This window comes from Ilyonectria robusta (genome assembly GCF_021365365.1).
Source record: "Ilyonectria robusta strain PMI_751 chromosome Unknown BGZ61scaffold_7, whole genome shotgun sequence".
In the NCBI taxonomy this organism is placed as follows: domain Eukaryota; kingdom Fungi; phylum Ascomycota; class Sordariomycetes; order Hypocreales; family Nectriaceae; genus Ilyonectria; species Ilyonectria robusta.
In genome coordinates, this window is record NW_025764441.1 from 1,705,386 (window position 1) to 1,730,841 (window position 25,456).

A 25,456-nucleotide genomic window follows, 5' to 3' on the forward strand; every position below is an offset into this window, starting at 1 on the left:
TATGTTGGCTAGCCGCGATCGAGCTGTGCCTGGAGAAGCAGTGGATTGCTAGATGAGGCCGTTGTGAACCGAAGCGGCGACTTGAAGATGCTCTGAACCGGAGGCAGTTTCAGGAGCCATGAGCAGGCCGCGTCGCTAGGGGGTTCATTACCCGGATCAACTGGGTTCTTTAGATCGTGGAGGGAGGGAGTGGCTTTCTTGGTGAGCCTGCAAAGATGACTAACAACGGTGTTGCATTGATTGACAACCTGATCCGTTGCCGGAACAGATCAACTTGGGAGGGCGTCTATGGAGATGCTCGCTGGGATCGGACTACATGCAGCTCAAGAGCGATCACCACCGGCAGTTGCTGAGAAATAGAAGCTCTTGGAAGTTGCATAGACCTAGAAAAGCATGACAGATTGCCAATAATGAGGACTTGTCATTCTCCGGATGAGGGACGCTGGGCTCGTCCCATCGGACGTCGCGTCAAGATCCACCGTCGTGGTCATTGATAAAGGGCTGAGGATTACGCAACGGAGAATGGCGAAGTCGGCCACTGAATAAGGGCTAACCGGCCATGTGTTCTTTATTGTGTTACGAATTCTTTACGGGCTCGGAGGGCGCGGGTTCCGAGCGCGGAGGCCGCAGTTGCCGTGTCCGGATATGACGATGCACCAAGAAAGCGTATTAATGACAACAGTAACGTCTCAACCGCGTACGACTACACTGTAGAATCAGTATGGCTGTCGTGCAAATATGATACCCTCAGAATGACAGTTGGCCATGAGCGTCTAGCTGCCGCTGCCTCTGTACCGATATTCGTGATATCATCGTTTTCCAGGTGCCATGTTCAGTACCCAAGACATGGTTTCTGTTTAACATGGCCCTGCTGCCCAGAAAACTTCCACGCGTTCACGCAAACCATAACAAATCCCTGTGCCTGCAATAACAATGCGTCCTTAGCAGTAGCCCACTTGATCACAAAGCGGTAACTAAAGACCAGAAGTCGCAAGAGCGAGCAGTTCCCGCGACTAACTTGTAACCTGCTTGAGGTATTCACAACTATGTATTGTTATTGGATTATGGACCGAATTAACACTGCCTATTGTAACACTTGGGTTACCCTATAGTTATAGTTCAAGTGTTGAATCCAACAATTATTTAAAGCTGATACGATAATAGTGGATGTCTTCAGTGCGAAATTAACAAACATTAAATTAATATCTCGTCTCTGATTCAGAGGCGAGCGATGTGACAATGATGATAACATGGCGCCTCCGTGCTTTCGATTTACAAATGGACAGACGTAAGTAACCTAGAATACATTATGTCCAGTGAGTGGAAAGAGGTCATCAATGTACAACCCATCGAATTCTCCATCCCTTCAATCTATTCAAATGGCACCTCGGGCACGAGGGTCCATCCTAAATATGCCTTGTCTTGGTATGCCAACGCTTAGCGTCAGGGGCGAGAACTGGACGTGCGTGGCCTTGTAAGGATCCTGCGGCAGGAAACTTCCGGGCTGTGCTGTTTTCGTCAGCAGCAATGCATTACATTCATGCTCATTGGCTCGGGGACGGTAACCCGTCGGCGGGGACCGTACAAGCTGGGATGGACAAGGGGCGGAAGAGCACCCTGCACTCATTGATCATGACTGCTGATGCCAAGGTTTTTCGTACAGCCTTCCACTTTTTTTGTCGATCATCTTGAGCGGTGTCTCCACGGAGAGAGCTAGAGTGTTGAATGGCTTTCACTGGCCATCTGGCAGGATTCAAGCTCTAGAGGGCTGCTAGAGGCTAGCATATCGCTCACCGGTGTCTCGAACCTGAGGTGCTGTGAGCTGTCCTCGATCGACGTTACTTTCTTCGTTGCGCATAGTGCTTGTTTTGACGCAGAGCACTCGAACCATACTTGCCCCTTCGGGATTCTCCGATATCGAAAATGCGGTGGCAATTCCTTGGCATTCTAAGCCTTTGAACATGTTGTAGAACTGCCGAGCAAGCGACGTAAGCCGGGACGAAAAATGTCGTTTTCTCGGGATGTGGGAGAGAGCACAGTTGCATTACCGAAGTCTAGAGTGGGGATCTCTTCATCCCTGCAATACGCCATGACAAGGTAGCTTATTCTTGTTTCACGGACAATATTTTAAAACTGCATTGTCATTAGAGGCCTGGAGTATTGACCCCTGACCCTCGTCGGCAGTACACAAGGTGACGAATTCAATTCCTTCCAAACAACTTCCAGATTGGCGGTAGATTTGAGGCGCGGGACAAGGCTTCCTTGTTTTTGATGAAACCCAGACCCAAGAACTCTCGCAATTCCGTCTACAGTTACCTTCGGAAGTGCCGAGTCCACTCAATTGCGGGTCACACTGACCCCATGTCTTTGACAGCCGGCATTTGAGGACGTCAGCCAGTGGGGATTTGGCCGTTCAGCATTACGCCTGCGCCTAGTAATTCGTAACCAATTCGTCCGACGGTCAATGCGTGGAGAACATACATGGACATAGGGCGTAGGGTATTGGATTTCTATAAAACTAGCTCTGAGATGCGATATATCTTGTGGTGCACCAGAACAACACATCTTTCAGCATCAACAACTACTTTCGCATCTTCTCATCTCTTCTCACTCATCTAAACCGCATCGAATACCTTCGCAAAAACACCTACACTATGAAGTTCACTAGCTTTACTCTTGCCGCCATTGCCTCACTTGGCGTGGTTGCTCACCCTGAGCGCCTCACTGCTGAGATCGCCAAGAGAGAGGCCAACTTGGTCGGTCGGACCAGCAACAAATGTGCCGCTGTCATTGAAAAGAGGCGGGAAGCAATGCTTGCCAAGAGAGCCAGCCGACTACATGCACGTCGCGCGGAGAGTGGGCACGTCTCAGCTCGGTCGGAGCACAAATACACCACAATCCAGAACGATACCTGCGTTTTGGCCCCTGATACTATTTTCGGCCCATACGGGTAAGTAAACAGAATAAATACGTATGGGAAGGAATCTAATTTTTATTAGTGTCGATGGTGAGATCGTCCGCACCGATCTGCGAGAGTCTCAGAAGGGTATCGATTTCTACTTCGATATTGGTGTTATTGATGTCGAAACCTGCGATCCTCTTGAAGGCACTGCTCTGACTATCTGGAACTGCAACGCAACTGGATCGTATTCCTCCTTCACCGGTATCGACCCGGATACCTCGGAACTCTTGGATGGATGGAGCAAGAGGACCGACGGAACGACTGACGACGAGACTTTCCTTCGAGGAATTCAGATCACCGATTCTGAAGGCATGATTGAATTCATTACCAAGTTCCCAGGCTACTACGTCACTCGTACGACTCATATTCACGTTACGGCCCAGACGAACATCACCAATGGAACGTCCTATTCGGCCAGCAAGGTTCAGCACGTCGGTCAACTTTTCTTCGACGAGGATTTGCTCAACAGTGTCTATGCTCTTAGTCCCTATGTCGAGCACCTCGCCACCTTGAACCGCACCACCAACGCCGAGGATAAGTTGTATTCGTCCGCAAGTTCGGATGGCTACAGTGCTGTTATCAGCGTCAGCCAACTGGGAGATAGCCTCGAGGATGGTCTCGTCGGTTATGTAAGTACCATATTTTCTCCATCTGAAGCGAAGGAATGCTAACAAAATTAAGATCACCATTGGTGTCAACACTACTGCGGATGCTATTGCGGTTACTGGAGATTCTGTGAACCCTCAGGGATGGCTGCCCACTGTCAGCGTTGATTCTACCAAGTTCGCCGAGGCAACCAGCAACAGCAAGAAGATTCGGGCCAACCGCAACTAGTTTCCATTGACAAGGACATCTGGTCATGTCCGAAGTGAGATCGAGCAAAATTAGATTGGGGATTGAAGGAGATGCGCGCGGGTATAGACACAACTACAGGCAGAAATAGAAGCAGGTCCGAATGTTAGAGTAGATAGATTATAGAAGAAACTGCCACTTTTGGCAAAGCATTACACCTTCATGAAAGTATGCCTGTCAATAATATATTGTAGGTTTGTTATAACTACTTAGATTCAAGTACAAATCGGCGCTGCTACTAGTGGTTCCGACCCACCTGTGCCAGTCAACACTATCACATCACAATATTACTTACTCGTTGATGTATGATCCGTTGAATCCCGAGCAATGTCACACACTGCTTAAAACACTAAGCAGTTATCTGGGACTTTACTATCCTCTTTATCCCACAATAGTTAAACCTTCTTGGTTGAGTACTCGCCATCCACGAAATATTCGTACAACCAGTATCGATATACAAGACTCCACTGACTTTGTCATCACCTAGCCACTCATACTCACTGAAATATATACTAATTCTAGAAGGAAGCGGTAGACCCTTCGGATTAGTACTTCTAGAAATGTCTTGATGGCAAACTTAACCCCGCCGCCCTTCAAGCTGACTCGGGGAAAGACCAGGCCAATATAGCAAGCGCTCAATGCCCCGTGCCGTCGCATTAATACTAGCTTATAACCTGGACTGGATGCTCCCTCGAAGTTCTAACGTGCCTAGAATGATACTCGGCCAGACAAGTAGATGGGTTTTGCTATCATTTGGGATGCTTAGGTTTTACCACGAGCATCATCACTCTCTTTGAACTGTACAATTTAGAAGAGGTCTCTATCAAGTCTGTTGGAAAGTCAATTTCAGCGCTATACCCGGCTTCAAACGGTCACAGGTTTACAATTAGTTGAGCCAGTAAACAACACGGAATGCACTTATACGGACCCGTCACATGAAGGCTACCGCGATGGAACCATCCTCATCGCCGCCTGGCTCGGTTTACGATTCCAAACCAACTGGGGCCCCTCAAATAGTTTCTTTGTCATGGTGCCGATCTTTTGATATCCTGGCCGTGCAGAATAGTTGGGGGGATCTCTGTTGCTGGCATACCAAGACTGTTCCGCCCAGGCTCACGTGGAGACTTGAGCCTCTAGCTGAAACCACCTGGGGTAGAATGGTCGGATATTCTAATTCTTCAATCCGTGGGTTAAACCCGCATAATTTACTGCTCTTTAACTCTAAGGGCCTATGTTAAGTAATTTCGGATGATAAGAAGCAAGGGTCCTCGAGCATTGTGGGATGCAAGACGCTTCGTACGCCAGAAATCATCGAAAGACTCGCCATTTATGGCCCAGACGCAATGCTATTTGTCTTAGGTGCGAAGAGCAGCATCCACCAAATGAAGTTGGAGCCCACCCTCGAACTGGTAGGTACTAATCGGGCACATAGAGGGCCAATCCGACATTTAAAAGGAGTTTGGTGCTTTTGGAGGTTCCATGATGCAACTAGGAGAAGGCGGCGGGCCAGGCGCGAATTTCTCCAGTGATAACAACTCCAAAGCGTGCTGGTCAGAGGACGCCCCATTGAGGCAACATCGGCATCTTTTGTGATCGATGCAGAGGCTAGTCTTTCATATCAAGGAGATATCGTGTGTTCGATATCGCTCAAGAGTGATGTGTACTTGGACACCCACCAAGCTCTCCAGCAACCACACGAGCGCGACACTGATGAGTCGGATCCGTCTGTCGCCGATAGCATCCGGAGTCGAGGCAAAGAAGGCCTGGAGAGCCTGTTGCCGATTTTTCGGCACAAGAGTTTCTCAAGGACGAGTAATTGGTCAAGTTTTATTACGATGCTGTCCGGCATATGGACAAAGGGCGTTTTGTGTGTAGCCATACGCTTATATATTCATACAGGTTTTAACTTTTTCAAGTTGAAAAGCTTGATATTTGGTCATTGTGGGAGGTAGCATTGGGTAAGAAATACTTGAATTCTAGATAAAACGGTGTTTTTCTTTTACCTTGTGTCAGCAACTTGCTCACCTTGAGGGAGCAGACAGAAGTTAAGCCATACGCGATTGATGAAGAGCTACTTCCTGAGGGTAAAGGGCTCAAAAAATTACAAGGTGATGGGCGGGCAGGGAAAGGACAGCAGGCTCCTACTTTACCATGCCCTAGACGAACACGATACCGACGTGGGAGACACCATCGACGATGCCAATGTAGAAGCATCACGCTTTGCCGAGGAGGATGACCTTTCCAGGCAACCGAGCCGTGGGACGTTTTCGAAGCTAGAACCTGTTGCTGAGCTTTTGACAGCCGGCCTACCGTTCGAGTCCTACAAACGAAAGCTTCGTAACTTTCTTCACTCGCCGCCATCAATAGCCATCAATTGAAGACTAGGAAAGCCGGCACCAGGCAAACACTCTCATTTACCTGCTGGCACATTTGAGCCAGTAAATTACTCGGCCGAGGAGTCGCAGACGTTTGAGGCTACAGAAATGTTGCCCTCTTGGAACACTTGAAGCTTTGGCCAGAGATTTATCGACTTGACGAAAAGAATGTTTTCAAGGCTTTCATTGTTGGGGATAGGACGAGGCCAAGACTGAGAGATGGATACCGCCTTGTTTAGCAGATATGCGTAAGTGTAATTCCCGTCTCTATGCGTGGACGCGCGGCATCACCCTCAAGTTTCCTAGGCCTCGGAATAACTTCGGTCTCGTTAACTAAGAATTGTAAGACTAACGCTTATTATCAGAACTATGGCGTTACGTTGTACGCTGGTGTCCGCGTTCAAGATACGGGGTAATTCGAGAGCCTCGTCCGCTCCCTGAAGAATCCAATCCAATTGGGTACTGGCAAGAGCGAATTGAATAGCCACAAGTCCTAAAACGTTCATACGCCTGGAGAAGGCAGGAACATGATGCCGCTTAGCGGTGGCCAGCATGACATGTCGAGCTACAGCAAGGGCAGCGAAAGCGACACCAGTTCTCGCACATTGGGTCCAATCATTTCAGGGTACCCCAGTCTCAAGTCCTACCACAGTCTTCTTCGGGGGCTGCTAGCGTGGATATGCAGTCTCCAGGAACTAAGTCGAAGTTTCTTATGACGCCGGCCGACTTAGAGTTCGTTCAACTCAGTCATCTCTAGTACAAAGAACAACTAGTGTACCAAATCAAGCAAAATGCTAACACTCTGACACCCCTGTTAGTTCACGCTATGGAATCGAAAAAGGCAGTGTGTCAATCTGCAACAGGCCCGAGAGCATCTCGGCACAAACGACGAGCGCCTACGACAACGTCCCCAACCCCGCTTCAACCACTTCCACCTGTGCCGCTAGAGATCTCTATTCACTAGTTAGAATATGGCTGGGGGAGGGGAAGGGGGTGCTACACGTCACGAACGGCTTCCTCGCCTCCACTTGCGGCTGGACAATCGAGTCATTGACAGCGACAAGGCTTGTTACAAATACGGCGTTCATATCATCTGGATCGATAGCTATTTTCTGGAAATTTATGACCACCATGTCGGCGAGAATCTCGGCATGTGTGTGTGAGAAGCCTTGTTATTCTTCCTGTCTAGATGTGGATGACCTCGGATGTCCTCGGACGTCCGAGACGCTCGGGGATACTGTGGGGTCTTTGACTCCAGCTAGCTATTCACCTGATCAAATGAAAAGCCACGCCTGGGACTAAGCAGCTGACGTGGAAGGGGGCTATGAATGAGGGAAGAGAAGCTTCACCGCTATCACAACCGTAGAAATCCGATATCCCGATACCTGCGACATCATTGCAATGTAGGATGTCATCCACAGCTTGCATAACCGAGGTGATCCGCTAACAGGGCGCCGACAAGCGAGGAAAGAAAGTTGGTCATGGTCAGGCCATCAATAATTCTGGTCCCCCTGAATAGAAGTTGAAATGGGTAATGTTCTTGAAATCTGATTGGAAATCCACCAAATGGCCTTCGTTGTAGTATAGTAGACTTTGTTGGGTCTATGTTTTTATTATTCCGACGTGTTAAGAATGCTGCTGAATTGGTACATGATGATATTTTGCCCACCGTACCTAGTGTCACGAAGATGGCAGAAATGACTATGAACAGCCAGTGTAAGTTGATCTGGGTAAAGAAAAGAACCCTCCAAATGATTCCCTTTCGGGCTTTCTCAACTGCAGTCTCGATCTCGTCAACCTGCACCCTGACTCAGTACTGAGTGGAATTTCTTTCACAATATTTGATGAGGTTTAATATAATATTAAAACGAACAACGAGAAATATTCAAGGAGTAAAGTAGAAGCCCACGTAGAAATTAGCTAGAGATGGCCGGTTTAAGGCTGAATAATAATGGCAGTAGTTTACCACCAATCTGAATATACAACATATCGGGCTGCGCGCGCGCAGCTCCATGCCATTAACAAAGCCGAAACAGACGAATGCCAACGCGGCCAAGAGATCCAGATAACGCGGCAAGTGCTGCTCGAATCAGGAGCCGGACTGATTCACGAGAGTGGCAGCAGATAGATCGAGAGAAACAACGCTTTTTCATTACACATATTTGAAGCAAATTAAAACAATAGCCCCTTCTTCCTTCTCCAGTCCCAAGTAGTTGCCTGCCGCAGGTCGTCCACGCTGAGCACATCTACACCCTCTCTAATCAAAATATGCCAAATGTGATTTCGCAACCCAATAGGCCACGCAGGCACGCCCCAATACCTGGCCTTCAGACCCAGGCGATGGGCGCCTCGGACCTGAGCCCGAATGAGCTGAAGCTGCTCCTGCGACAGCCGTGATCCAAATACGTGTCCAACCGCATGTTTGAAGCTGGCTGAGGCGTAGTAGCTATTTGAGGAGTTATAGATGTGCGATGTCTCCGTGTTAAAGGCATGTGCCTCCTGGATTTCCGAATCGCTACTCTGTGACGCTCCATCGATGACTTCAATATCCGTCGCACGAGCTCCATCCTCGGCTCGATTCGGATTTGGCCATCTGGCGGACATGTCGGCCAGCAGCTCCAACGGCGCGTCAAAAAAGACGTCACGGTAGGTGCTGCTCGCAGTGAGGTTTTCGAAAGGCGCGTTGCCTGTGCCGATAATAACAACGGGACCAGGAATGATGGCAGTGCCATTGAAGTAGGTGAGCATATTCCGGTCCCGCAGCGGCTTGAGTTGCGCTTGAAGCCCTTGCCACAGCGGCTCACCTGGAGTTTTGAAGTCGATGGCCAGGACCAGCGGGTGGTCCGGTTCGGCACTGAAGACTCCAGCGAGGTGCTCATCAGTCAACCAACGAGAGTCGCAAGGCTTTCCGGTATCGCATGGGGGCAAGTTATTTTGGCGCTCGATGATATCGATGAGCGGATCGATGTACAAGCTCCGAAGCGTACGGTTTGCGCGTAGCTCAAACTCACGATGTCCCACGTACAGGTCATCATCTTGGTACCACACATCGGCCTCCACGCTCGGACAGCCGGCAGAAATGGCGTCCATCAGTGGCACGGTTCTCCAGTAATCGTTGTGGGAATGGCAGCGCACAGGATACACATGCTGTGTTGCGTCGAAGATCCAGTGCCCGACGCCTATTGTCGCAGCGGGTGCGGAAAGCCACTGATGAAGGATCTTGTCCATATCATCTGGAAAGTAATTTTGCGAAATGCTGGCAAGAACGTCGACCAGGCCACTATATTTCGGAGCCACTGTCAAAATGCGCAGGGACAGCCAATTAATCCCAGAAGCACTTACACGAGGCAGAGATAGAATACGATCAGGAAACAAATACGATTCCGTAGCTTGGTTCGAAATTGCGACTTCTTGGCACGACATAATACCCATGAAACTAGATGGCCGGGTCCAGATCGGCGACGCCAAGGCAATGGCTCTTGGAACTCTTCATACTCGTCGATCTCGAACGGTTCTGCCCCGTCCATTTGCTTTCTCCGGGAGCTGTGGAGGAGATGATGGCCGTCGCCGAATGCTGCCTCGGACTCGAGGTCGCCCAAGTAGTACGTACGATCGGCCATCTCTCGCAAATATTCGGGGGTTGCGGTGTTGCAGGCGTTGTTGGTTGTGTCAATGTTTAAAGGTGGTAATTTCGAAAACAACGTGATACATGGTTTAGGGGGGAAATTGACGGGAAACGTGAAACAGGGAGCACGGGAATAAAGAGACGACAAGTCGACAGAACAGAAGTTAGCGAATAATCAGCCGCAATCATGAAGCCACCAATAAGAGCCATGGCGTGACAGGAACATGGATGGACGGAAACGAGGCGCAGCAGCCGCGTCAGCACTCTCTTCTGGAACGATGGTCCAGACCTGATGGATCTTAGTGACAGCATAGCCACCAGCGTCTCAGGGCCTTTAAACCCAATGAAGAGAGCCACGGAGCGTCGCAAAGCATGTTCTATTGCCAATGCGGAAACTCGACGCGCGTCTGCCATAGCCTTTGCAGCGTCGTACTGTCAAACGGCACGATGTGGGGGTCATGCTAGCCGAAATTCCGAGATGAATACGAAGGACGTAGGGATCTGAATTAGAGTATCGTACTTCGTACTTCGTACTTCAGAATGTGGCTGCCTTGGCTGGGCGAGTGCGCAGTAAAATCGCATCTCAACGGCGCATAAAACCAGCTCGCAGCGGCGTATGCACCCGTCACGATTTCCCCTAGCTCTCTTCTATAAGCCGTCATGTCGACAATTTGGAAATCCATCGGCCGGCTGGTCACAAGAACAACAAAGACGACCTACACAAAGGTTCCCTACGATGAAGAACGCCTAGAACGAGACATGGCGTCCCCGTGGCGCCTGCGCTTCCCCAGACTCAGGAGAGCCTTTCTCATCCTCCTGGTCATCGACTTGACCGTGTTTGGCCTGCTCCTACACATGCTACAACCGCTCTTCCTCCTCCTTCGCAAAAACCAGGAAATGTTTGGACCCACAGTCCATCTCTTGGAGCACGACGATAATACCCCGGAGTCTTGGCAGCCTAAGATCCCGCGCATCTTGCATCAGACGACAGCCACCAACGAAATCCCCGACATGTGGGTCGAGTCGCAAAAGAGCTGCAAGGATGCATACTCGGATTTCGAGTACAAGGTTAGTTAGATCATTGACGGTGCAATTGTTCAATCCCAGCTGACTTCTTCTCCAGCTCTGGACCGACAAGCTGGCTCGCGACTTCATCTCTGTCGAGTATCCCTGGTTCCTCGAGACCTGGGACGCCTACCCCATGCCCATCCAGCGGGCAGACTCGATCCGCTACTTCGTCCTCTACCACTACGGCGGCATTTACCTCGACATGGATACATTGTGTAATAAAACATTCCCTCTGCACCAGGTCGAATCCCACTCTGTCAAGCACCACGCCATCTTCAAAGACACCCGCCCCACTGGCGTCACCAACGACTTCATGATCTCTTCCGCACGACACCCCGTCTTCGCAGCTGCCATCGCTAGACTCCCTTTCTTCTATTCCATCAGCCGAGTATGGGGCAAGTTCCTCCCCTACGTCGCTATTATGATCACCACTGGCCCATTCTTCCTCACACTGGCGGCCGAGGGCTACCTTCTCGAGCAACCCTCCCTCCGCTCGCCGACAGTCGCAATCATCAACCAAACCGAATTAGATCCCTACATAACCGACCTCCAGAGTTGCACCTGGCACCAGGGCGACGCCCAGACCATCATGTGGATCGGACGTCACCCGTGGGTCTGGTTCGCCATGGGAGGCGTAGGAGTGGCTGTCGCATTATACGTCCTGAACTTTCTCCTCGTGATTTGGCGCAGGGTTGTCTTCCGCAACAAGTCAACATCTTCACAGAAGGTAGCATAAAAAGGAGCGGGAAGCGGCGATGCAGTGCAAATTTATACGTTTATAGAATGGAGTGATCACGGCCCAGTAACACTAGACTTCCTAGCTTCTTAGATAGAAATAATACTTCGATATTTGAGAATATCTTCTCACGATTAGTAAATGGGTAGTGTAGATTTCGTGATACTTTAACGGTTTAATTTACTGATATTAAACAGCAAATGTCTTCCTTTCCATTTAAACTTTGGAACTGATTATGGTTATTAATAAATATTGTCACTAAAATATACTTATTACCAAGTCTAATTCCTGTATGCAGGCTATGTCTAAGCGGCTTGATAGCTTGACTCACTTTTTGTGAAGATAGATTTACTCACTATCCGATTAATGAAGGAGCTGATATTTCCAGAGAGTTGGGTAAAATCCAGCCTAGGATAAAAGTTGAGATAACTCGAGCGATGCGTTACATGCTGAGCTACAGGGTATTTTAAGAATGTAGATTCATTTAGACATAATTTAAGAGTTAGGTAGAATGATCCTCTTAGCTGGAGTAATTCATGGTCAAGAGACCTCCTATATTCAATTATCGTATCGCGACTAGTGTGGTAGCGTCATCCCTCAGCAATTGCCGTCCTTCGGAGAAATGCATAACTACTGCACCAATAACAGCAGGATTGTGCACAGCAACAGTTTAAGAAGGATGATCGCCTGAAAAAATAAAACTCCAATCTAGTGGAAGCATCTGAACTAATCTGCCGTTGCGACCGCAAATCGAAGTGATCATACCAATAAATAACAGCAACCTACAACGTGATGATATCGGATCAAGCGTTTACCCTGCCTTCCAAGAGTCAAGTCTGCACATGAACTTGAAGGTCATCTAGGCCACGATTGGGTGTTGTAGACTGGATTTTAATTGGCACTCTTCGATGACATTCCATAGTGTGCTGTTGATGGTCGGCCTCCCGCATCAACAATGCCACTCAGACTGATGAGGCTTAGAATTATATCCAATAACCCTCAGTCACGTTGCGTGGCGTGTCAGTTAGGAACCAAAGTACAGGTTTCATTGGATGCCCTACGAAACACAGAAATTGGCTGAGCTTCTCTTATTTAATGCCTCGCTCGTCGTAGGCATGTTCATTCTTACCTGTGCACCTTTTATCCAACCTACTTCATCGTTTACCTCTCACCTCCACTTTCGAACCCATCACGCTTTTTATTTCGAGAGAGAATAGCCAGACACAATAGGCTCTAACCAGACCGAACAAGTTGCCCCTGCTGGGTCTCCAAACAAATCGGTCTCGGCGTACCTAGCCGATCATATTGAGGAGTACCGAAGGCTTCTCGTATTACAAAGAGAGATACCCGTAGTCCTATCCTTTCTAGAGAAATTATATAAGATTCAGGCATTTAATTATATTATTAAATAGCTGAGCTTATATAGAGCCAGTAGAATAAAAATACTATTGAATCTTGTAAGAATACGTATCAATAAGTAGATTATGCCGATAAAATTAGAAAGATCTAATTCCATAATATAAGCTGCAAAATTGGGCAAGATTTTAACACCGTTAGTTTAGCCAGCATCTCTATATAGCCCTCGTATCCGTTTTCCATGGCCAACCGCATAGCTTGTGCAACGCGCCATATGCCCCCTCATCCAGGATTCCTCCAGATCATCCAGATTGAAGGGAGCAACCAGCGTCCAAGGACTGCTGACGATGCCGGCACGTTCGACTGCTGCAGCGAGGCTTTCATTATCCCGAGGCTGCCTGGTGGATGATTAGGACTAGTGGGACAAGCCCGGCAGCGTGTAATCGCCAACTTTGAAACCTGCGTTTGCTCGCCTCCACACAAGTGTCGCCAGTACTCCACGGTATAAGCCAACCACTCTTGTGGTGCTTCTTCAGACGTAATGTTATGTTTCTTAAACCCGTGAGGGTGGTCTTTATCAAGCCCTTTAGCAGGATGAGTCGGGTATTGTTATCGATGTTAACAGGCACACGCAACCTCCTTACCGTGTAGTAAGTTAAATTACTGCGCCTGTTATAGGGACATAGGTCGTGCGCCACCTGCCACTATCCAATCTCACTTAATCTCACTCCGTAAGTATGTACTTAGGCACCATATCCAACCTGTTGTTCTGTCGGAACATTTGCTCCAGCTAGGGACTAAAATACCCGTGGGTACCCACATATGGATAGGCCTATAGGTACCTAAAAATTTTTTGGTATATTCTTAAATACCTATAGATACCTATAAACTAGAGGTCTTAGCTTAAAACAGAAATATATAAGAATAGGTAGTAAGAATTTACTTAAAAAAATAAATAAAAAATAAATAAATAATAATTTTAATTTTTTAAAAAATAATATCTTTTTTATTATATAATATATATATATATATATATATATTAAATATTATATTTTTTAAAATTTTATAAATTTTAAGTACTTTTAGGTGATCTAATTATAGCTATAGGGTAATTTCTTATCTTTGAGTATAGAGCTTATCTTTATGGATACCCATGGGTACCCAATTCCAGACCCTAGCTCCAGCGGTCCAACTTACGCAGGGGACCCGAGACTATCGATGATGTGGCACACAAGATCACTCCACTAAACAAGGATCTGCAAATAGCTTTACTATATACAGCTAGGCATATACCCTGCAGGGGTGAAATGGAGGATGCAGCAAAGAGAGTGCCCATTTGTCGGTTCCAGTAGATCAATACTTCACAATTTGCCACAATTGATGGTACAAGGTACCGCACTATCAGGCATACCACTGCCGACGACAAGGTATCTCTACAAAACAAAATCGGGGCCCGTACTCCGTATCGAACTAATATTCAAAATCCCTATGGGCTGTAGGAATGCGTGTTAGAATGCGTCTGGGGTGACCGAGGCCTCGACCTCCGAGGCGCCGTACCCATATTTCTGTTGCAGCCGCTCGCTTGCTATGCATTAGTCTCTTGAGCTAACATCACTCGTTCAGCTGCTAACTGAAGACTATCGAATTATCGTAAAATTTGGTTGGATTGGAAGTCGACGGCGCGAAGGGAAACCCACTATTTTATCAACTTTATTGGCCTTGGATGAAAGTTGACACGAGGCCAACCGATCGTAGGGTTTAGCAGGAGGCGCCGGTTCAGCCTTCTTGCATCTTTTGCCTCGTTCAAATAAGATTGGGTTGATTGCCCCTTTTGTTGATCTGCCACGAGCCTGGAAGGCTCTAAAGGGTAGGATTTCTGTCATCTGCCTTTTCTCTCTCTCCGTATTTCCTCAGTCACTCTTTTGCATCATCGCCATGCGGTTCACATCCTCCCACTTCCTGGTAGCTTTTGCTATCTCGCTGCGTCCTTGCACCTGCTTTTCTGTTTCCACATCTAGCGATGCGAATACACTGGCTAACGCAATATTTGGGAACGGACTCACAATCCTTTCATCATCATTCTCGGGAGCCTCCGTAAGCTCAGGGACGTTTGCCGATGGACCTTTCGGTATTGGCAGTGGTGGCATATTAACTTCTGGAACCGCAGTTGGCGCCCTCCCCGGCGGTGACCATTATGTTAACAATGGCGCCGCTGGATCGGATACGTATTGCGGTGCCGCCACTTATAACGCGGCAATTTTGACTGTCGACTTGTTTTTGAACCCCACCTTTAATGGCATCAATTTCGAGTACATCATGGCCTCAGAAGAGGAAGGGTATGTAATCTACATCTTCCGCACGTTTTGCAGCTAACAGATCTCAGTGGCTCGGCCGATCCCGTAGGCATCTTCCTCAATGGCGGCCAGTTTGCCCAAGACCCAGACGGAAACAGGTTGAAGGCGACGTCGCGTTATCTGGCTTATCCCTTGGTCATCACACCTCCAAACAGTGTCACTTCGTACCCTGGTTCGTCGCCACCTTTCCTGGTAGGAGTTCCAGTCAGCGGAGCCTTCACGGTGGTTTTGGCCATTTGTGACCAGGGAGACGCAGAGTGGGATAGTGCCGTCTTGTTCAAGGCCGAGGGTTGTGTGGATTGCAACACTGAAGTTAGATTGGCATACGTGACGTCGACGACGACAGTTCCCGCTGGATCAACAACCTTTACATCGACGACACCGGCTAGTGGAACCGCTTCCGGAACCGTTGTCATTGGTGTAGAAGCTGCTGAGACAACCACTTCGACAACTACATCGGAATCTACCACAGCTACATCAACCATGTCGACAACCACATCCGAAGAATCTACCACAGCTACACCATCAACCACCCCGGAATCAACCCCGACAATAACCCCGACACTCACAAGCACGACTTCGACTACGACGACCGCAACTCCAACAACAACGGAGTCAACAACTGTTGGGAGATGTGGTAGAAGACTTAATTAGTCTGATTCATTGTAGCTATGTATATTAGTTTTGTTCTTTTCGAGTTGACAAGAAACAATTATTTACTTAATTGCGCATTTTAATAGACTTTTACTGGGAGCACCTCCTCTATACCTTCTTAATCTGTCACTATATGAGAATTGAGCTTTCTGGAACGGACGAATGATTCAATAGCTTTCAAACACTTTGAAGGTACGTCACTTGCCCATTGAATGACCCACCATTCTCAAGTCCAGGAGATTTGGCGTTCCATCAATGCCCACCTTTCCCATTAACGTCAGAAGACTAGTTAGTCGACGTTGGCAAATAGCCCCAGGTATACCTTAGCTGTAACGGGGTGAAGCAGTCCGTAAACTTGGATTCGTGCCCAAAGGAGCCTCTGGTACAATGACCTGGCCTCTGTTCTTTTGCTGGGACAGTAATGGTCGAGAAAATCGGCGTATGTTTCAAGTATGTCCAGTATGCGTGGATGTTTTGGCGGAAGCCTCTTTAAAGCATGGCATAGTGCCCAGCTCACAAGATCTGACCCCATTGGGCCCAACCTGTAAGACATTGAGTAGAGAAGTTCCCACTCTCCCAGTTCTGCGGGCTAATAACCCAGATACTTTGGGATCGTGAAAAACCAAAAATCGTGGATCCAGCTCCAAAACCTCAAGATCCAACCTTCAACCGTGTAAGTAACGAGGTCGAGTCGCGTCCTGTGCAACCACTATTGGTGGATATTCGCGACGATGATGTGTACCATGAGGGATGGGTTGGTCCCAGACGCACTATCCTAATACGGACAAAGTTAGATGATCCAAAGGATTTCCTAGCTAACTTGACGTAGTGTTCAGTTGTTTAATAATCCATCGAGGCTGTCGGGTTGTAGAAAAGGACTTAGACTCCAATTTAAGAATAGTTATGATTGATGATTTCAGAGAGAAAACTCATTTTCCGGGTTTGAATCATAAATATATTATAGATATTCCGTTACATCTAGTGGGTGGAAATAATGATGCGAGAAAAGCTCTTGTTATTCTTCTACCTAAGAAGTCCTATTTATAGATGAAGAAAAAGCTTAACTGCCGCAATAGCCGTTGAAATTTGATGTTCCTATATGTGACATATTCTAATTGACAATTGACTTCAACATCCTTAAAATAACCTCACTCACGCTTGCAGAAACAAGAAGTCGCCGCAAACTTTGTGAAATGGCCCACCAGACGGGGCCTCTCTCAGATTCAATCGAACCAATTATGGCCTCCACCGGAAAGCAGGATGCTGCCAATCAAGGTCCTGGATGGCACCCTGAGTGAACCCACCTAATTCTTCCTCAATATTCTTATTCTCACGTCGCTTGTTGTCAAATTTCATCCAGGCTAGGAGGCAAATAGAGCTAATGAAGATAACAGACGATGTGGCAAGGTTGAGGCCGTTGCCAATATGGTAGTTTGGTCCATCTGTTGGCAGAAAAGACCATGTGGCAATCAGGCCGCCAATATTGCCAAACATGACGTTTGTGCCAATGGCGGCAGACCGCGCAGTATCTGAGACGACGTTGGCGGAAACCTGTGCATTGCAGAGGGCGCCGAAAGAGAATGCACCCATGGCAATAAGAAAAGTGGCGCCGTACCTGACGTGGCCGTCGGTGCTCGCTAGAAACATGATATATCCAACCATCATCAAGGGAGCCGAGGCGATGAAGTAGATGGTGCGACGATCCGTGATAGAACTGAGGTACGGTACTAGAAGGGTGATAAATGCTCCTACCACATATGGAGGTACAGTATGGAGCTGCTGAGACACGACCGAGTTGTTTGGGTATATCGTTCTGACAATGGTAGGGGCGAAGAAGGCAAGGCCTTGCACGGTAATATTGTCCAGGAGGAAAATGAATGACGTTCCAAGTGTTACCGGATTGAAGATGCCCTTGAGAAGTTTTGGCATATCGATCTTGTCCAGGACTTCAGTTGCGGCAATGCGCTCAGATTTGACGCGGGCGATGGCGAGATCCTTCTCTTCTTGAGATAGCCATCGTGCGGTTCCCGGGTTGTCGGTCAGGGTGAAGAAGGAAATGAGCGATAGGCCAATCGTGATGACGCCCTCGATGCCGAAGATCATACGCCAAGTATGAAGACTGCCGAAGTGGGAAAGCTTCAGGATGCCGGACGCCAGAAGCCCTCCAAAAGCACCGGCAAGCGGAGCCATGACGATATATAGGGAGAGGCGGAATGCCAATTCGCTTCGACGGTACCATCTGGAGAGGTAGTATGCGATGCCGGGCAACATGCCAGCCTCGAAAACGCCGAGTAAAAATCGCACACCACAAGCAGCGGCCGTACTTTTCACAAAAGCCGTGCCGACGGAGCAGATGCCGAAGAGGAGGGAAGTGGCGGGAATGAACCATCCCGGACCTATGTACTTGCAGAGCACGGTGCAAGGGATTTCAAACACAATGTATGAAACATAGAAGACGGAGAGGATCTGGTTGTAGTCGTATCCGACGAGTTCGAGGTCTTTCTCCATTCCTGCGATTCGCGCATTGCCTATTTGGAGTAAGTCGCTGGCCAGTAAATCGTGTCAAGCGGTGTCCATACCGATATTTGCTCGGTCAATAAAACAGAAAAGGTAGAGGAGCGACACGGTCGGAATGATGTAAAAATCGATCTTTCGTCGGAGCTTCGCTTCGGCCGCCTTGTCAAAAACGATGAGTGACTCGCCATACCTGTGCCAATGTGTAAGTCTGGAGTCGTCAGAATAATTGCATCATGACAAACTGATTGGTCGCGAGCGTGCCCCTTTCTGCGACTTGGTGTGTGCCTCCAACCACTTTGTTCTCGTCGTGCATCACACTGATGTCATTCTGGTTGGATTCATCGGCCGAGGCCTTGGAATCTGAAGCCATGGCCAAGGAGGTAGTATTAAAGGTGTGCGAACTTCAATTGAGTGACGACGGACGATGTGATGGGATGAGGGCCGGATGTGACAAGGAAATGCATGGGCGGCGCCGGCGAATATAAATAAATAGTTGAACAACAATGTAACGGCTTGGCAAAGGGGATCATGGGACCGAGTCCCGTCACCCAACACTCTGTAGGGCACCAAAAGAGGCTCCTGGCCCGCAAACTTACACTGATAAGACTCAGTCAGACGCGTCTAATCTACAGTGAAACAACATTCGGCAGATGCCGCCTCGGACCTGGGATACCCCGTGGGGTTTGCGGGGTATGCCAAGAGGATAAGGATGACTGGATTCAGTTGCTATTGGTTGAAGAACAAGGCCATTCTATCGAGCTCGGCCGGCAACGCAACTCGGCAGTTAGCCTCTCAGTCTCGCAGGACGCCCACCAACCAGCACCGGTAGCAACGCCGAGGAGACACCCATGACATCCGGGGTATCAAGGTGGGGTATTAAGGTTAATGCAAAGTTGGGTTAGATTGGCGCTGTTAGCTTGGGCCGGCGTGTCCGAATCCGATGGGCCTGGTTGATGAGATCTCCGCCAAGTACAAGGATGGGGCGGTTAAAGGCTTGGGAAGTTTACCCATGACCCCTTCTACCCTGTACGGACTGCGACCGGGCCCGTCAGTATCTGCAAGGCCGCTTACTATGCTGACAATCTCTGTAATCTGTGTGGACAATGTTTGCGCTAGTACTAGAGTGTAACCCCGGAATTCTTTGACATGAGTGGTGTTGAGGGCGGCAATACGATTACCCGCCGCGTAAACCTGCCCAATTTTAAATGCAATGACGCTCCTTGGACAATCTTGGCATGATTACCCTATATATTTGCCTTTGTTTTATCCTTCCAATTGTGATTTCCTGACACCCTGATGTGCTTCTCCTAATCGCTTGAAAGCGTCGTCTTCTCTTCCATTGACTTCCGCGTCCAACCCTCATAATTGCGCTTATCCACCCACCACTACCCAACCCGCCGCCGTACGAGCGCTAAAGACTTGATCCTCCATCGGAATCAAGTGGCCATTCTTCTTCTCGCCGATGACTTTTTTGTCGCGGGCCTTTGCCTAGCCGCCGTTTCCACCGACAACAGAGCCTGTGAGGGTCATCTTCTCGTCCTGGAGTTCTAACGTGGGGACACTGCTCTCGCCACCGAAGACGTAGAAGACTCTAGGTCAGAGGTTTTTCGGGGGTGGTGGGGGGCGTTTAACAGTGCTGGTACCTTCGGGACAGTAGGCAGGGTGCGTTGGCCAGCGGGTGTTGAGACTAGGATCTGGATTTGGCACGAGTTCTGGATGGGTGAGTTCTTTGTCATTTGGGTTGTAGGAATGTCAGCTTGCACGAACGAGGCTTGGTTGTAGTTGACGTTACTCCGTCCTTACCTAGAACATCCCTAATTCCATAATTTACTCAACACTCGAGCACACGAGGATCCCAAGTCTGATAGGAGGCACTACGGCTGAAGAATGCAGCGACCTCGGCACGTGATGGCCAGACTTCGCGTCGAGATATGCCAAACCCAGATAGTCCGCGTGCTTTTGTTGCCGATTTGGAGGCGAGGTGAGAAATGAAGGGTTTAAGAAGGACTAGAGAGGTGAGGATACGAGGATGGAGGAATGTCGAATACCAAGGACATGATGATGAAATGGTAGGTCTGGTAGAGTTTTGAGAGATGATGGTTTGTAACGGTTTCACAGGGGAGGATTCAAAGTTGGGCTTATGACTGTAGAATAATGTGCCGGCGATAGTTTTTGAGAAAATGAATTGACGGCGTAGAGTTAATATTTATACAGTAGATACCGAAGGGATAATAAGGCTAAAACCTGTCCTCGGAAATACAATAGAGTGCGGAGGTGTAATTATCGTCGTTTAATAATTATTTCTACGTATTGCCAGAGACACATAATTCTATATAGTCCCCTATAAACATGAAATACCGTCCAACTACCACTTCCAAGTGGTCCCACGCTGAGCTTTAGAGCATCGGAAATTTAAATGTGAATTGAATCCCATGGCCCAACAATTTTTTGCCTATCCATCACACGTATTAGGCGAGGCTTTGAGGTACTAGCTAGTTTAGTGTATGACGCGCGGTTCTTCCATAACGTCCGCACTCTACGGTACCATTCCATCACCAACACTCTTCCAGGTAGCAAGGTAAAGCACCAGATTACGTACAAGAAATGGATTGGAGATTGCGCCTAGCCGTTATAACTTTGACGATTTGATCCTAAAGGGCCAAGGGCAGTAAGATGTAGGCATCTACTCGTCGATTTAGAGGCGTCATTTGTTTAATGTACTACCGCTCAAATGCTTTGGCGAAAAGGCCTCCCGGAAAGGCGAAACATGACGTGACTCATTGCATCGTCTTATACGTTGACTGTCACTTAGAAGTTAGGTCTTTCAGAAATTTAACCGGGATTGTCAGTAGCTCTAAAAAGATAATATCAGCAATCCCTCCCCAATAGCACTTGACAAATGAAGCTCGGAACACTAGTTAATACGCTATAAAAATAAGTGGAAGACAAGACACTTGGAATATCAGCGATTGTTGTCTCCATTTTCACTCCATTTTGTAGAGAAATTATGCAGGGAGGGAATCCGCTAGGAACCCCCGAACGAAATGCCTTAGCAAAGGCATTCGATATTGTGACTTGTATAAAACGACACGCGAGAAAAAGGCAGTAGAGGGAAAGTGTTACTACATGCTCCTAACGTAATATCCTAGCCTCTTGTCTTTTAAACCCCACGACTGTAAGTCATATCTTCAGCCATTCTACCCTGCTCCGCCTCGCCTACCACTACAGCAGATTTGAGGTCAATCTCAACATGGTCACCGAATTTGGCGTTGATTTCCTCAAGGGGCAAACCTTGTGTCTGGGTCTCGGTTAATATGTGTTCTCTCATTTGTTTTAAGGCAAGACCGACCTCTGGAAAAGTCAACCAGATTGCGATGGTGCTGATCACAGTGACAGCAACGAAAATCATGTAGAATTTCCAGCCGATGCTGTTAAGGCCAACAGTGACAGGGGCACTGTAAGCTATAGCGTTGCCAAAGAAGGACGCAAAAACCAGGGTTGAGCCCTCGCTGCGCAGGTCTGTGAAGAAAGATGAGTAACGATATCTTGATGTAGTAAATTTGAAATGTCCGCCAACGTACGAGTAGGCCAGATCTCAGATCCGTAAACATATGCAGTGCACTCAATGGTTGTTGTGAAGAATACTCCGAAAATAAAGTAGATCGCAACAGCAGCATTTAGGCCAGCGGTATCGTCAGACCCGAGATAGAATTTCTGTAAGGCGGCCATTACACTCAGAATAGTAGCTGAGCCGAACCCGCCAATGACTTGACAAAGGGTTTATTTAGCGATTCGTTCAGGAATAACATGATGGGGTCTGACACCCTTACCTAAAAGCTGCACTCGCCCGACGCGGTCGAGCAGAAGGATATTGAAGCCGCATCCAATAACCAAGCATGTTGTCCAGGCGACTCCTAGAGCCATCTGCAATGTGACGCCAAAGCCTAAACTGCCCATAAGAACCGGAATGAGATTCGCAATGGCGGTAATGCCAGTGCCTTGAGCCATAACCCAGAGAAGTATAGAACAATAGGCCCGCTTTAAGAGATGCCTCGTTGTGAATATGTACCAGAAGCCACTGGGAAGCTGTTTCTCGGTTTCGACTTGAGCTTTGATCTGGATAGCTTCGGCATGAGCGAGGAGCCCATGAGGGTCGGACTTGGTCTTGTGGAGTCGAATCAAGATAGCTTTAGCCTCTTCATCCCGATCTTGCTCCATGAGCCAACGGGGAGACTCTGGTAGAAAGTATAGCGATCCGAGGTGAACAACACCCATACCTGTCAGTACAATGAAGATCAAGCGCCACTGGATGGCTGCGTCGACAAAGCTAAAGGCAAGGTTGAAGACAGCGCAGAGAATGTACGCAGTGACGACACCAACTCCTTGCATACCGACAAGGGCACCACGAGCATGAGGTGGTGCCACCTCAGACATGTATACGGGCGAGTTGGCGAAGACCATGCCGCCACCAATACCGCAAAGGACACGGAAGGTCAGCAACATGGCGATGTTGACGGAAGCAGCTTGAAGAGCGCCGGAAACGATAACAATGATGGCGGCTGTTGCATTGCAGACACGGCGACCGTAATGTTTTGCGATGGGGGCTTGGCCGATGGAACCGACCATGGCGCCGGCTAGAAAGCTGAAATAGTCGGGTTAGCATATTCAGATCACTCAAACAGGACTGGCATAGCAGGGCATACCCTCCAAGGAGTCCATCCGTGCGTTGAGCAGCATCGGAGACAGTTAAGAACTTGGCAATGAAAGATGGTTGAGCCAGGGTTCCTGCAATGGCATTGGCGCTGAAGCCATATAGAAAGCCACCCAGGGCAGCAGTGAAGATGACCTGGATATTTGTCAATGACTCCTCTGATACACCCCAGACCTTAGTATCTTACCTGATAGGTAATCCAGCTGACCGAGTAGTCGATGTCTTTGATGTCACCACTAATAGGGGAGTCGACAGAGGGCTTGCTCTCAGTCTCGTTACCTGAAATGTCCTGGCTGATCTCAGGCTGACCTTTCTCGGGCTCAAGAGACATGTTGAGGCTATTTCGGGAACAAGATTGATCGAGACTGGCCAGAGAAACGGTTGAAGTCAGAGTCCAGGCTCTTGTCACAACCTTTGGAGAGAAAGAAGAAATTTCTGTTGAAACAAAGACGGATATAATGAGGGGCTCGACGTGTCCCTTTTGGAGTCACTTCCACTACCACCTAAACCGGGATCATCTTCCCACCGCATTAGGGTGAGAACGGGTCTCCGTCAGCGTTGCTCCCATGATTGCTTCGACCAACAAGGCAACGAGACGAACGAAGGAGCTAGGGAATGCGCGACGCTGGCTAGTGGGAACTACCCTAGTCAGTTGTCGTATGCATTTGATAAGGGAACAGGCGAAGTCGGACCGGAGCGTCGCAAAGCACGCAGCATGTCGATCTTTCGGGTGTTGGGTTTTGTCACTTCTTAAGTGGAGCAACGAGTCCCCCATGAAAGGGATCTGCACGGATGAAGAAAGCCACTACAGACCACAAGGATTACGACCGTTGAATACAGTAGTTCTGCATTAGTACTCAGGATTGGTATCCATTCTTCCATAGAGAAGCAGGGGGGCTCTGTGTTAAGTGGTCAAGCTGTAAATGGGTGATTAGCACCCGCTGGGCTCCAGGTACCAGTACTCCAGCTGCATACTGATGGCTGCAGGAATTGTAGATACTAGACACCTAGCGATACAGCTAATGCGGTGACCGTTTTTGATACTTGTGGCTTCCACCGGCGTCGCTTTGCAACGATTCCGGCATCCCGGTCCCCGCTTGCCAAGATGCCGCTGTAGGAATCCGCGAAGACTCCCGTGGACGTGGGCCCAATCAAGCCACAGAGACTGAAACATGGCCAGAGTAGTATTTTCCATCGGTGACAAGACCTGCATCTTAGTGAGCTCAGGGGTGTCTCGTATGTAGAACTACTATTGACAGGGCTTGTTGGCACGGAAGCTCGAAAAATGACAGGTAACTACAACCACCTACAGAGGAAACTTTATTGCTATAAACCCCAGCTAGCCGCTGAAAGCGCCAATACTATCCATCCTAAAACGCTAACATTTGATCTCATTTGGCAAGAAAGCCGCCGTCGATCGGCAATGTGATACCCGTAATATACGACGCAGCCGGCGAACACAACCACAAAGAGCCCTGCGCCACCTCATGCGGCATGCCAAACCGGTTCAGATAGCTGACCGTTGGTGCAAATTCGTCATGAGTCGTCCCCATAATCTCCAACGCCTTCTCAGCCATGGCAGTCTGTACACACGAGTCAGTTACTTTCGAGTCAGTACGCCACCTGTCAGAAGCCACTTACCAGGATAGCACCGGGAGCTACGGCGTTTACGCGAATACCGTGAGGCCCGCCCTCCATGCTCGCGTGCTTGGTCAATCCAATCATGGCGTGCTTGGCAGCTGTATATGCCGGCATGTTTGGTTGAGGCTTAAAAGCATTGATACTGGCAATGTTGACAATAGCCCCGCCTCCGCCCTGCGCTAGGAATTGCTTCATCTGATGCTTAACGCAGAGCGCGGTACCTGTCAAGTTGATGCTGATGAGCTTGTCCCAGTATGTCTCGTCGAAATCCGTGAGCGGCGTCTTGTCCGGGGTAAGCGCAGCGTTATTCACCGCGCAGTCTAGACGGCCGAACTTATCGACGGCGAACTTGATAAGAGCGACTACATCCTCTGCGGATGAGATGTCGGCCCTAGTGAAGTAGATTTCCCCCAGTGTAGAAAGCTCCTTGGCCACTTGGTCGCCCTTGTCTGTCTGCAAGTCGCAAATCACAACTTTGGCGCCGGCTTTGAGAAAAACTTCGGCTGTAGCTTTGCCCATGCCCTGGGCGCCACCCGTGATGAGGGCTACCTTGCCCTTCAAGACGGGGTAAACTTCGCTACAGGGGATTTGGGGAGGCATGGTGT

At 48.7% G+C, this 25,456-nt stretch overlaps 7 protein-coding genes across 7 annotated transcripts; 3 read left to right on the forward strand and 4 right to left on the reverse strand.

Annotated features, from left to right (window-relative positions):
• The first annotated feature begins 2,560 nt into the window (after window positions 1-2,560).
• On the forward strand, window positions 2,561-3,916 carry BGZ61DRAFT_516838 (Intradiol ring-cleavage dioxygenase). Its single transcript, XM_046252304.1, has 3 exons — window positions 2,561-2,950; window positions 3,000-3,591; window positions 3,644-3,916. Exons 1-3 carry the CDS (start codon window positions 2,655-2,657, stop codon window positions 3,794-3,796), a joined length of 1,041 nt encoding a protein of 346 aa, XP_046106356.1. The 5' UTR covers window positions 2,561-2,654; the 3' UTR covers window positions 3,797-3,916.
• A 4,165-nt stretch (window positions 3,917-8,081) lies between these two features.
• On the reverse strand, window positions 8,082-9,927 carry BGZ61DRAFT_449403 (uncharacterized protein). The gene is made up of 2 exons (XM_046245611.1): window positions 9,532-9,927; window positions 8,082-9,469 (listed from the first exon to the last, which is right to left on the reverse strand). The coding sequence occupies exons 1-2, from the start codon at window positions 9,807-9,809 to the stop codon at window positions 8,362-8,364; spliced, it is 1,386 nt and encodes a 461-aa protein (XP_046106357.1). The 5' UTR covers window positions 9,810-9,927; the 3' UTR covers window positions 8,082-8,361.
• Window positions 9,928-10,573: 646 nt separating this feature from the next.
• On the forward strand, window positions 10,574-11,618 carry BGZ61DRAFT_349250 (nucleotide-diphospho-sugar transferase; the record flags this gene model as incomplete). Its single annotated transcript, XM_046240131.1, has 2 exons — window positions 10,574-10,882; window positions 10,938-11,618. 2 exons carry the CDS (start codon window positions 10,574-10,576, stop codon window positions 11,616-11,618), a joined length of 990 nt encoding a protein of 329 aa, XP_046106358.1.
• Window positions 11,619-14,873: 3,255 nt separating this feature from the next.
• BGZ61DRAFT_574735 (uncharacterized protein) lies at window positions 14,874-15,982 on the forward strand (the record flags this gene model as incomplete). Its single annotated transcript, XM_046256168.1, has 2 exons — window positions 14,874-15,310; window positions 15,358-15,982. Exons 1-2 carry the CDS (start codon window positions 14,910-14,912, stop codon window positions 15,980-15,982), a joined length of 1,026 nt encoding a protein of 341 aa, XP_046106359.1. The 5' UTR covers window positions 14,874-14,909.
• A 1,236-nt stretch (window positions 15,983-17,218) lies between these two features.
• BGZ61DRAFT_493081 (major facilitator superfamily domain-containing protein) lies at window positions 17,219-18,869 on the reverse strand (the record flags this gene model as incomplete). The annotated part of the gene is made up of 3 exons (XM_046250603.1): window positions 17,219-18,510; window positions 18,562-18,689; window positions 18,742-18,869. The coding sequence occupies 3 exons, from the start codon at window positions 18,867-18,869 to the stop codon at window positions 17,219-17,221; spliced, it is 1,548 nt and encodes a 515-aa protein (XP_046106360.1).
• Window positions 18,870-21,659: 2,790 nt separating this feature from the next.
• BGZ61DRAFT_348666 (general substrate transporter) lies at window positions 21,660-23,541 on the reverse strand (the record flags this gene model as incomplete). Its single annotated transcript, XM_046240081.1, has 6 exons — window positions 21,660-21,797; window positions 21,849-22,018; window positions 22,081-22,266; window positions 22,330-23,141; window positions 23,203-23,345; window positions 23,398-23,541. 6 exons carry the CDS (start codon window positions 23,539-23,541, stop codon window positions 21,660-21,662), a joined length of 1,593 nt encoding a protein of 530 aa, XP_046106361.1.
• Window positions 23,542-24,409: 868 nt separating this feature from the next.
• BGZ61DRAFT_418120 (uncharacterized protein) lies at window positions 24,410-25,451 on the reverse strand (the record flags this gene model as incomplete). Its single annotated transcript, XM_046243424.1, has 2 exons — window positions 24,410-24,793; window positions 24,852-25,451. The coding sequence occupies 2 exons, from the start codon at window positions 25,449-25,451 to the stop codon at window positions 24,602-24,604; spliced, it is 792 nt and encodes a 263-aa protein (XP_046106362.1). The 3' UTR covers window positions 24,410-24,601.
• Between the last annotated feature and the right edge of the window lie 5 nt (window positions 25,452-25,456).

Excerpts from the sequence above, each read along its gene's own strand:
- BGZ61DRAFT_516838 (XM_046252304.1), top strand. The coding sequence starts at position 2,655 with ATGAAGTTCACTAGCTTTACTCTTGCCGCCATTGCCTCACTTGGCGTG. Across the intron at positions 2,951-2,999 it reads ACTATTTTCGGCCCATACGG|TGTCGATGGTGAGATCGTCC; the intron begins GTAAGTAAACAG and ends AATTTTTATTAG. Across the intron at positions 3,592-3,643 it reads AGGATGGTCTCGTCGGTTAT|ATCACCATTGGTGTCAACAC; the intron begins GTAAGTACCATA and ends AACAAAATTAAG.
- BGZ61DRAFT_449403 (XM_046245611.1), bottom strand. The coding sequence starts at position 9,809 with ATGGCCGATCGTACGTACTACTTGGGCGACCTCGAGTCCGAGGCAGCA. Across the intron at positions 9,470-9,531 it reads GTATTCTATCTCTGCCTCGT|TGGCCTGGTCGACGTTCTTG; the intron begins GTAAGTGCTTCT and ends TCCGAAATATAG.